General features: G+C 37.6%; 1 protein-coding gene across 9 annotated transcripts in view; it reads left to right on the top strand.

Annotated features, from left to right (window-relative positions):
* LOC139982345 (MAM and LDL-receptor class A domain-containing protein 1-like) overlaps positions 1–12,419 on the top strand; it is a 191,689-nt gene that overhangs the window by 14,919 nt on the left and 164,351 nt on the right. For 8 of the 9 annotated variants that reach the window (XM_071995073.1, XM_071995074.1, XM_071995072.1 and 5 more), the window contains 13 exons: positions 305–576; positions 1,502–1,592; positions 2,498–2,635; positions 2,749–3,002; positions 4,046–4,136; positions 4,835–4,975; positions 5,314–5,436; positions 6,025–6,255; positions 6,907–7,101; positions 8,452–8,631; positions 9,663–9,848; positions 10,471–10,617; positions 11,698–11,826. In XM_071995073.1, coding sequence (XP_071851174.1) covers positions 305–576; positions 1,502–1,592; positions 2,498–2,635; positions 2,749–3,002; positions 4,046–4,136; positions 4,835–4,975; positions 5,314–5,436; positions 6,025–6,255; positions 6,907–7,101; positions 8,452–8,631; positions 9,663–9,848; positions 10,471–10,617; positions 11,698–11,826 — 2,178 coding nt within the window. Of the gene's footprint in view, positions 1–304; positions 577–1,501; positions 1,593–2,497; positions 2,636–2,748; positions 3,003–3,070; positions 3,140–4,045; positions 4,137–4,834; positions 4,976–5,313; positions 5,437–6,024; positions 6,256–6,906; positions 7,102–8,451; positions 8,632–9,662; positions 9,849–10,470; positions 10,618–11,697; positions 11,827–12,419 lie in introns of those variants that run through there. The other variant, XM_071995081.1, reaches the window with a different exon arrangement.

The raw sequence follows: 12,419 nt of genomic DNA, 5'->3' as shown, positions 1-12,419 counted from the left end.
CTCTAAGGATCTTGATGCTTTGTAGTAGAATGTACACTCAGGCCGAACCGAATGTGAAATAATGAAGACAAAGTGGCGGATCAAGTTAGCTAGGCCAGACGGGGGGGGGGGGGGGTGAAAAATTGTTCAGTCAGTGTATCTTATGTTTGGACTCGACTGCTTAGGCATATATGGTCAGGTGGACATGTGCCCGATTAGTGTAGGACAGGAAAATACGCTATGGGTTTTGGGTCTATTTCTACTATTAAAATAGAAGAAATGTCCTCATATCTTTCTTTCTTTGCTTCTGTATTATTATTTTCAGGTTATTACATTTACATGTCTGCTCGTCACCCAGCAATCTACAAGTCTGTATCCGCCATTTTATCACCACGGCAACAAGCTAACCAGAATGGTATGCAATGCATGACCTTCTGGTATCATCTGTATGGCAGTTCTGTAGGCTTCCTCAATGTCTCTGTAGGCATCTATAACAGCCAGAGTCCAACCTACACCCTGAAATGGATTCATACCGGGGACCGCGGTAAACAGTGGCTTCCCGGCACGGTGCAAATAGAGACGAATAACGACTTTGAGGTATGTATGGACAAGTTTGATGGGTAACTATAAGGTTACTGCGTAGAAAAATTGCATACTAGAGCGTAGTTGTTAAGGCAGTGGACTTGTGATCGAAGGTTTGCAGGTTAGAGTCCTGGCCAGATCATTATGTTGTATCCTTGGTCAAGATAAGATCACTTGTAATTAAGGGTTCCAAAGTAATGAAAGTTCCTTACATTAGCTTTGTGGGAGCGTTTTGGTCAATTGGTTCAGGCTGTGGACTTGTGATCTAAGGTTTGCAGGTTCGAGCCCTGGCCTGATCATTATGGTGTGTCCTTGGGCAAGGCACTCTCCATTGCCTCTCTGCACCCTGGTGTATAAATGGGGACTTGCAAGGTACCTTGTAAATATAGTTGTGTAACCCTGTTTGTGGCTGCACCCTATGGGAAGTCCCCAAGGGGACATGTAGATGTGGTGCATTGTAGTGCTCCAGGAGGGATTGTTTGAATTGTGGACACTTTGGTGTGGGGGTATGACAAGTTACCAATGACAGGGGGTTAAATGTAAAGTCCTGTGAGATGACCTTGACCTTGAACAAGACTAAACCTTCAACTTGTTATGATTGTTATAATTGATGTATACCTTGAAATAAAATGCGACTGCTAATTTATCAGAACTATTTCTTGCGGTTATGAGTGGAGTAAAGATGGTACCTTTGAGTGGAGTAAAGATCGTACCTCTGAGTGGAGTAAAGATGGTTCCTCTGAGTGGAGAATAGATGGTACCTCAGGAGTGGAGTAAAGATGGTACCTGTGAATGGAGTATAGATGGTACCTCTGAGTTGATTAAAGATGGTACCTCTGAGTGGAGTAAGGATAGTACCTCTGAGTGAAGGTCTGACTTCATTTGAATAAACAGAAATGAGAAATATTTAAAACAACATCTGATTGATATCTTCCTCCAGGTCCTAATCGAGGGAGAAGTCGGCAGAAGCTCGTTCGGTGACATAGGATTAGATGATATCACTTTGGTGGATGGACCTTGTCCAGATGAAGGTAAATGGTTGCTAGTATGACACTTCAATTCGCATGCAGTCTTTCATGTTGGGACTAAAATTGACAGTTGGTCGAATACAAACCTTATTTACTTATCAGTAAACATTTCTTGTTTCTGCTTAAGGTTCACTATTTGATGTTACTCAATCTCGGGTTCGACCTTGCAATTTCAGTAGGGCTCAAAGAACAACATCGGTCTGAATCAAGTGTCAGAAAACAACCAATATGATCAATCTCATACATTATGATCTTCCCTGCCTATAGCAACTACCACCCATGTCCCCTTTTTTTGGCCACAATCAGGGGAGATTGAATATCTACCCGGGGTTGGTAATGCTACCCATACTGAACGATCCTCTGCACAAATTCATGATTAAACACACAGTGTATTATTTCAGGGATCAAGCAAAATTTGTCTTCACACAGGAAAGTAGTGCTGGCCATTAGAGCACTTGTGTTTACAATCATATGGTGGCTGGTCAATTAATTAGGTGCACTCAAGGATGAATTCTAATGTGAGTACTTGGGCTAGTTTATGCTATCAAGTAACAAATTATTAATGCTTGAGTGAATTTCAGGACTGTTTTTCTATAGGCATGTAGGCATATAGGCATCTATGTACCTAGACTAACCAATTGCAGGGTCTACAGGCCAGTAGAGCACTCTAGCCTAAGTGCTCAAGAGTCCTACATAATGTAATTTGTCCAAGATCGTGGACAAATTCTTCGCAGGCGGGTTGATATCTTACGTTTGCCAGATTTGACCGGTTCTGTATGCTGCCTTTTGAGATTGTCTGCTCTAGATGCTTCAAATCAGCTTGTTTTAACAAACCAACTCTGATATTCTCTGTGTAATTGCATTTACGTTTTTTCTTTCAAAATTCATCCCTACTGCACATTTTGTAGCATTTTGTCACTTTGAACTGGACTTCTGCGGTTGGTACCAAGAGGCAGACAAGGATGATTTTGATTGGAAGAGAGGACCTGCAAGTGATGTCACTTACGATGGAGTCTTAGAAGATAAGACAACTGGTTCTCCAGCAGGTACGTATGTTACAAACGATAATTATACACCACCTTAATATTTTGAGAATGTTGTTGTAGTTTGTTTTGGGCTTATGTTATGTTAATATTTTTGTCGTTGCTATAATTTCAAGGTAAACTCCTCTATTTGGACTCGGCCAATCAGATCAACGGGGACCAAGCTTGGCTCTACTCCTACAACCTCACGGCTGTCAAACAGGACTACTGTCTTCAGTTCTGGTATCGGTACTCTGGTTCTGGAATTATTCAGATCGGCTGGAGACACCATGCTGGAGGGGATGTCCACATCCTGTGGACTGAACCAGCCACGATTCCAGACAGGTGGCTGTATGGATCAGTGACTGTCACACCACCAGATACTGCACAGGTAATCAACAAAGATGCAACAGTGGGGTGGGCAAGGGGGTGTGGGAGGGGAAAGATTAAGGCTGGACTGAACCAGCCATGATTCCAGACAGGTGGTTGTATGGATCAGTTACTGTCACACCACCAGATACTGCACAGGTAAACAACAAATGTTCAACAGTAGGGTGGGTAAGGGGGGGTGTCGGACTGCATGCAGCTAGACTGGATATTGCACAGATGTTCAAGAAATATGATATAATGGGTGAGGGTTAGGGTGAGTGTGAGCCTGGGGTCAGGGGTGGGGGATAGATGAAGGACGGACTGAAACTGCTGAGGTTCCAGACAGGTGGTGTGTATGTATCAGTTAGTGAAACTATACCGCCCCACAGTTGATCAGTAAAGCTTGCAACGATATTAGGTGGGCACAATTACATATTTTCTTGTGTAAAAGTAACAGATATTCTTGTCAAGAATAGTTGGTAGATTTATGGGCACTAAATATCAAAAGTTACATCATGGATCTGATGCCCTCCTACTGCCCAGCCACCTCACACTGGTTCATGGTAACCATTTAGTCATTATGATGGTTTGCCTAGTATGGTATCCATAATATACCGATGACATGATGGAACGTACATTATACATAAGCCTGGGTAGAGATACAAAATATGAGAGAACCCAAAGTATTAATGTAAGCAGGTATTTTATTGAACAGTATTGTACAGGAGCAAGTGGACAACTGATATAGGAAAGAAAATTTAATGTATAAGAGAAAAGATCATAAGCATGCATGACTTGAGATAAATCATTTCTAGGACCTTTAGAACAGCACCACAGACTTGGCATATGCTTGGACAAGGCTTAAAGTCATTCTCTGCAATAAGTATCATGATATCATTATTTACAGTATCATGATATCAAAAAAGCATCGAACGGGAGCTTTAACACCTTCTGAAGTCTAGGTTTCCTTGGAAACCATGGACTCTGTAATTTAACAGATACTCCAATCATATGGAGACATTTTAAAGTTTCTTTCATCCTCCATTTTATTTCGGTTATCGGCAGGTCATCATCAAAGGTGTAGTTGGATCTGACATCAATGCCTTCATCGGATTGGACGAAATAAGTCTCTCGTTTGGAGCATGTGACCAACCAGGTAATATAACAGTTTGCTATTATCATGAACTAGAAGCATGTGACAAAAAAGTCCAAAAATGTGATTTTGCTTTAAAAATTCAAATAGTAGTAAACTATTTTCATTTTCAAGTTCAATTTCAAATTTATTTCTCATATGTTTGTACAAGATTAATACAAAACTAAAATTATAGTAGGCAAGTTAACATATGAAGGACACTAGAAAAAACAGCAAGGCTATTATCTCAGCTAGTGAAGTAGTGAACAACTATGAATTCAAAGAAGTAGTAACTGCCGAGTATATTACAAGATAAACAGACTGACAGACAGACAGATGGACTAACAGAGCATCTTTTATGCTTTGGCAGTACTCTTTTTGCAGTTTTTCTGAATTTTGTGTAATAAAATTCTACCTTTGGTGTATATAATATATATATAATATGTAATATGTATATAATATATATCATATATAATAATATATAATAATTGCAAGGCTTATAGTCACTGAATTAATCCTGGAGAAATAAGAAACACAGACGCACACATACAGACAGACACACAAACAGACAAACACAAAGAAAACTCAACACATCGTCCAAAAATAAAAGAAAAAAAATCCTGCGAGAGTTGCTAAATCCAAATTTGCAACAAGAAAACACAGAAAGGGTAAAATCTACATCGTATAATTACAAGTTATCCTGATTCCTTTTTGATTTTCAGCAAGTTGTGATTTTGAGGATGGCTACTGCGGTTGGATGCAAGATCAGGATGATGGCATCTGGGACTGGACCAGGAATAGACGACGGACCACAACCGATGAAACCGGTCCGACCTTTGACCACACCTATCAGGATTATACTGGTAATTAGTTAACAAAACTAAAAATTCATGCAACAGAGTGTATATCATATCCATTCAGCATTTGTATATAGCCTTTTCATTCAGCCAGTGTGTATAGCCTATCCATTCAGTCAGTGTGTATAGCCTATCCATTTCAGCCAGTGTGTATAGCCTACCCATTCAGCCAGTGAGACTCAGTTCAAATAAATTATTTGACCTCTTTTTACAAACGGGTAAATTATAAGGAGGTAAGTTAAATTCAACTTTAAGTAATTATACGATAATGGTCAATACATTAGATGCGTAGTGTAGGTTTGTACTTTTTCCCCAACAAATGACTTTTCTCCTTTCTTTATCAGGATACTACATCTATTTTGAGGGCAGCAGTCCGTTGAAGGACGATATAGCAAGGCTGATAAGTGAACCGCTCCTGTCCACCACAGGCAGATGCTTGGAGTTTTGGTATCATATGTATGGATCCAGTGAGTAATTAATTCAAACATGCAAATGTATGCAAAAGAACAAATGGGGATCTGCAACGTTTCTCCCCAGGGCGCTGTTATATTGTATGTATGTATGTATTATATTGTATGTATTATATTGTTTGTATATTGTATGTATATTGTATGTATTGTATTGTATGTATTACATTGGTCCTAATTGGTCCTGATCTATACCTTTATCCATTATCTCCAAAGATTTTGTAGATCTCAATCTATATGCTAGTTGTGAAAATATGTTTTGAAAGATCTTGTTTTCAATAACTTCAAACGAAATTGTACATACGACTTTAGTGATCAACTAGGAATTCTTGTCAATGTGCATATACCAATTACAGATGGTTATAGGCTTCAAGTGAAAGTTTCAAATATGAGTAACTTTAAAAGTCTCTTTGCTTATGCAGGAATAACATCTATAACTTTGATCTTAACCACTGGGTCTAGTTAAGATTTTTATTGCTGAAGTTTTTATTGCTGTATTTGTGTGGACAAATAAAGCCACAGTTTTCATCATGATGAGATTTAGTTTATTTTTGTTTTATTTTGTAATATTTTCCTCCTGTTTGCCAGGAATGGGTTCATTAAATCTCTACCTTCAGAGGTCACAGACTGGGTCAGAGCAGCTCTTGTTCCGAGAGTCGGGTGACCACGGTAACCAATGGATACAGAGCCGTGTTGATGTTTATAGCTCTGTGGATTACTTTCTGATATTCGAAGCTGTGCAAGATATCGACGTTGCATCCTTGAGCGACATGGCTCTGGACGATATCAAGTTCCTGCCATATCCCTGCAATTCCATTCGTAAGTTTGTAATCTGTGGTTGGCTTTGAAACTTTCTCGCCAGACTCGTTACTTAAGAATTAAGAGAGGAACTCACATAGGAAACCGTTATTGCTTTACGTCTGATAAAACTGTCATTATTATGGCAGGGTGAAATTTAAGTGATGCAATAAATCAAAGAGTAATGAACATGGTATTTCAAAACAAAAGATGGTGACAAGCGTTTAGAAATTCTGCCTGAGTATTAATTTTTATGACATCATTCCAAAATGTATCTGTTCAGGATGATCACCTCTAATGATGTGTTATATATTACTTATTGTCAATCCCCTCGCCCTCACCCTCGCCCTCGCCCTCCCTCTTCCCCTCGCCCTCCCCCTTGCCCTCTCCCTCACCCTCCCTCTCGCCCTCACCCTCGCCCTCCCCCTGGCCCTCCCCTCGCCCTCCCCTTGCCATCACCATCACCACCTCCATCATCATTTGTATTAAGTCATTGTTTCGTGATATGCCTTTTAGCAGAGAAACAAATGTAAAAAAGACTGAAATAAAGATCCTTGTAGTAGTAGCAATACAGAAACTACCATGAGCCACCCATCCCATGATATGGGTCAAATCTTAGTAGTTTTTAAAACTATTTGTAATCACCCCTTATATTTCTTGTTTTTTCCCCAGCACCAACCGTGGTCCCGACTCCTCGGCCTACCAGTCCTCCTACGGCCTACGATTGCGACTTTGAGAACGGAGATACTTGTACCTGGTCGCAGATTGGTGGTCCCAGCGATGACTTTGATTGGACGCTGTCGACAGGAGGTACAGACTCGCTGGGAACAGGGCCCCCTGCGGACCATACCCTTCAAAACATGAATGGTGAGTTCTGGTATATATGTTCTTGGTTTTCATCTGTTATGACAGAGCATGGTAGATCAGAAGCAGTTCAGAAATAAAGGGTAATCTCCTGTGAGGGATCATTTAAGTTCTGTATTAAACATTCACTGTAACTTTCACCAGATTAATTTATCAAGTTATTGTGTATGTATGAGATCGAGGTATCCCAGTGGCCTTTCAGAGTCCATCACAAAAACACCAGATAAAAGGGGTGGATGAAATTACGAAAATGTTGAAAAAGAAAAAAGAAGAAGAAAATAAAAGTGACAAGGCAATTGATGTACTTAACAGTTTTAATAATTATATTGGCAAAGTATATAAGCCATGATTGTCCCGTTCCTCCATCACGGCACCTCCACATCAGGGTTAATTAAGGTGACCATATGGAAATGAAGGGGGGTTGAGGAGGGGAATGTAGAAAGAAAAAATAAATCAAAAGCAGGCAAATTTCAATTTCAATTTATGTATTCCGGTATAAATATAGAAATATTAATAAAAAGTAGTATTAAAATATAATATTAAAACAATATACAAATTGTTAGTTCATACAAAATATATAAAGAAATTTTTAAAGCAAAACTATAACAATTCATTAAGTTTTTTGATTGAATAAAATTTGCAACTTCTATAAACAAAGGAATTCTTAGACAATCTGTATGCTGTACTTTGGCAAAATATTAGGATTTCTTAGCTTTCTGTATGATTACACTTTAAGACTCCTTAGGGAGGTATGCAACGGGTGATTCTGATCATCAGTTTTGTAGCCTTTCTTATAAATTCAACAGTTTCTTTCATATATTGGTTATCTAATTGGCTATCTAATTAAATAACTTCAAAACCCACATTCACCAGACATTTGAAAAAGGAATTTATTAACTCGTACTAGTATTATTTAATCTATTCACGTATCTCAGCATCATTAGGATATTATTACTGTATATTTAATCCTTACGTATATTCTGTATTATAAATATTTGTACATTTTTCTTTTCTTTTCTTCCAGGGAGTCTCCTACTTTGTTAAGTCTTTTTTAAGACTTTATAGGAGACTTCCTTTCCCATTGTATACAATTGACGATAAAACAAATAAATGAATTATTTGAATTAATTGATGTACTAAACAGTTTTAACACTCCCAGTGTCATATTGTATCAGCTGTCCCTTCCTCCAACAAACATCACAGAGCCATCAAATCAGGAGTGTAGGTGACATTATGAAAAAACAGGAAACAACGTTGAAACAAAGTGAAGAAATCAATTGGAATACTGTACAGTCTTAACAAATACTTTGCTTTCTCTATTTCTTAATAATTATAATTCTTTCCAAATCAAAGGTTATTATCTTCACATCGACGTTACATCGGAGGCGTCCAATAACGTTGCTCGTCTTCTCAGCGCACCGTTTACTCTGTCGACTGACAATTCTGCCGTCTGCTTTGAATTTTGGTATCACATGTACGGATCCCACGTGGATACCCTGAACGTCATTCTAGCAGATGAGGCTGACAGCTTTGGTAAGTTTTGAAGGATGATTTTTTATTTATTTTTATTTTTATATTTATTTATTTTTTAATTTTTTTATCAGCCTCACTCTGGTAAGGATCTAAACTAAACATGGTTAATGTTGTTGAACTTTTGTAAAATAAAAGTCTGGATGGCAGATTTTTTTTTATCCAGAAAATACATTCACTAATTAATTGCTGATCAACTTTCATTTTCAGTTAGAATGTTGTTTTAGATTGATTAGCTGTAGTCTTATCCAGAAATAATTCTTATAAGATTTGAACATTTTCTTCCCAAAATGCAAAACTAACAACAATAATGCTGCTAATATTAAAATGTACAGTAAAAACTAAATTTAAAATTATCAACAAATTGATAAGAGCAAAAAAAAAAAAAAAATCTTTGACTAGAACAGGATTCCAACCATTGACCTCAGGAGAACAAGCCCAGCACTCAACCAATTGAGCTATCCATTCCTTAGATTGTGGTGATCCCTTTATAGTCATGTCACATCCTTGCATACCTTGTAAGCAAGGATCACAGCCAAATCTCATTTGATACAACTCAGAAAGTGGCAGGGAGGGGATTTCAATAGAAAAATAACTTTAATATAGTACATGTAGAGAGTGAGAGAGAGTAATCACAGGTGGATAAAGAGAAAAAGTGGGTCAAACCCCTATTAATGATACCCGCTATAATTTAATATGGGCTCTATGTCAATGGAAGACACAAAATATGTATCATGTTTGAAATTTGCATATTTAATTCCTACTTGTTATTGGATATTTCAATACAACAGATATACAAAATGTTGAACTGTGTTGTATATCATATGCCCATTTTTGCCGCAGGAATTGGTACATCGTTATGAAACTGTTGTGGCACATGGATTGGGTGCCAAGGTACTGCGGTGTGATAGATCAAATCCGTACCCACCCTTGATAGAGAAACTATCAATTACTCACTTTATTTCTGATTTGAGGGTTTAAATCTTTTTAATTTGAAACATCAAGCTATTGTAATGCTTTTCTTTCTAAACCAGATGGTCCTGTGCTGTGGACACGTTCTGGTAACCAAGGTTACGATTGGCTGTATGATCAAGTGGAGTTAGCAGATGACTTTAGAGACCCACTCTACTTCCTGATTGAAGGTTACTCTGGCAACGGTTACCAAGGAGATATTGCACTGGATGACCTGAAGATTGTGAATGGATCTTGCCCAGGAAGACGTATGTACAATTCTTTAATTCCATGAATATAACTTTTGTCAGGTTTTGTGTCAGGCCTATTATTCTGTGAAGTCCATATGACATCATCTTTGTGAATATCTTTCGTTGTAGGACTTAAAAGTCAAAACAAGAACTTGTTTGTATGTATGGGATACGTTAATATGGCATACAGCTGACCTTATAGAATTTGTTGATTATTTTTTACAATCTTAAAATTTTGTTGATTTTGTGTACAACAGGGAAACCAAGACATTGAATTGACCGATGTCTTTTATAATGTATAATCAGAATTGTAGATATAATGGGTGATCATAACATAATTTGTCATAATATTGCTTAAATACAGCCTCCAAGCATCCGGATTATAATTAACCCTTACCCTTACCTTCATTTCCTGAACTTTCCTTCACTTGAATGGTTGCTCTGTTACTGATCTGTCACCCAAGGCAAGTGACGTCCACCTGTTCGTTGTTTCAACATTTTCTCTTTTGTTTAGTCTTGATCTTGGAAGCGAGATAAAATTTTAACTAATTGGTTGTGGTTTCATTAGTGGAAAATATTGTGAAACTTAGGACAAGGAATGTTCAGATAAAAGTCCAACTTTTCTCATTCTTTCTTTTAGCAAAGTGTGACTTTGAAGACGGTCATATCTGTGGATACACTCTGATTACTGGTGACCCACTATACCAGTATGAGTGGCGTTTGACCACACCTGCCGATTCACCAGAGTTAGGAGTACCCAGGGATCATTCAATGTCAACTCAAGCAGGTAAGAATCGAAAATGACTGATTAAGAAAACAACTTTCAGGGAATAATTTATCTGGTATTTGTATCTCAAAATGCTATGCTAAATGGGCAAATTGCAAAACAGACATGAAAGTATGGATAACAGTTTTGTACACCAGGGATGTGCCCAGGATTTCCTGAGTGCCGGGTATACTGATCACCATCCTGGGGGAGGGGTCTAAGGGGGAGGGGGTGTTGCCCTCCCCTTTGAGAAATTTGTTGATATTTGAAGGTGCACAGATGCCAAATGCTGGCACTTGTGTAGCTTTTTAAGCACACACACTTAAGTACTAGTTTTGCTAACAAATTTACATTTTTAAATTTTTTTTTAGTGAAATATATTACGTACCTGGTAAAGTTATTAGTTTGTTTCAAAGAGATTTTACAAGGGACCGATTGAGAGCCGTAAGTAATGTTTCTCGCATGAGTAACTGATGCATTATTAGTCTGTCTGATATTGGCATAGGCTAGGCCCAATTTATGTTGAATATATTGTTAGGAATGTTGGGATTTTAGATGAAAATAGTGCTGGGTGGGATTCACGATTTTTAAGACAGTGCTGGGCGGTAATTTTTAGTGCTGGGCGGGGCTGCCCAGCGTGGGCACATCCCTGGTACACTAAGTCATACTACTTTCATTATCTTATGAGATACAAAATTCATAAATCTGAAGAAATGTAGAGAATGTATAGAATAAATTGTTCCCTGTCTTTGTCAATATACAATTTTTGGCATAAACAATGGTCGTAATCATGTTTAGTATAGTAATTGGTGATCGGCTGTACCCATATGAGTGGCAGGTGACAGGTCCTGCAAACCCACCAGAATTAGTAGTGCCCATTGATGTTTCTATGTCTAGCCAAGCGGGTAAGAAGTAGAAGTGCCTAGATCAAGCTAGCATGATTGTAAAACAATTTAGTTCATTTATCATGTCAAAATTATTCATAATTCCTAGCTTTTTCCTAGTTTAATTCCTACATTTTGAGAAAAATATATATTTCAGAAATTATTAATAATCTATCCAAGTTTCAATTTTTTGTTTCCCTGTCTATGATACATTCAGGTCATTTCCTGTATGTCACCGGAGATGCGACGACTAATATTACTGGTGATGCAATTATGTACAGTGCAAGGTACCCAACAGATCCAAACAGCTTCTACGGACGACTTACCTACTGGAGTGTTGAGAAAGGTATATTTAGATATCAGACCTCCCAGCGAAATATTTAAAATACCTTTAAAAAAACCTTGATTTCAAAAACAGCTCTTTAAATATCAAAAATACTCTTTAAAACCTTCAAAAACTGTTATTTTTATTTTTTGTTAATCTTTTTTTTTTTAAGATTTAGTTCAGAGTAGAAATATTGGATTCAGTCATGCTAACCGTTGGCTATTAAGTTTATGTATAGACAGCCAGGCATGATTCATGCAGTGATACAAAACAGACTCACAAACAACAGTTAATGTAAGTTAGGTATTTTAAATAAGGGCCACAGATGATGTAAAATGGGCATAGATGGTGAGTATGTTACAAATTAACTTCATTTTGGACCTTTAAAATCCTTTATTTTCATGTGTGAAGCATTTAGAAACCTTTATTTCTTCATTAACAACCTTTAAAGAAACCTTTATTTTGTTGAAGAGCTGCTGGGAGGTCTGATATATTGATATTTTTTGATATCATAATTGTAAGGCTACACAATGCAATGGTGAACAGGCTAGGTAATGTTTGATGGAGTTGTGAATTTTGAAGACATGATATGATTAGCATGCAGGCAATGTGCA

The sequence above is a fragment of the Apostichopus japonicus genome, chromosome 16 (genome assembly GCF_037975245.1).
Source record: "Apostichopus japonicus isolate 1M-3 chromosome 16, ASM3797524v1, whole genome shotgun sequence".
Lineage (NCBI taxonomy): Eukaryota > Metazoa > Echinodermata > Holothuroidea > Aspidochirotida > Stichopodidae > Apostichopus > Apostichopus japonicus.
This window is presented reverse-complemented; position numbering and strand designations above follow the sequence as displayed.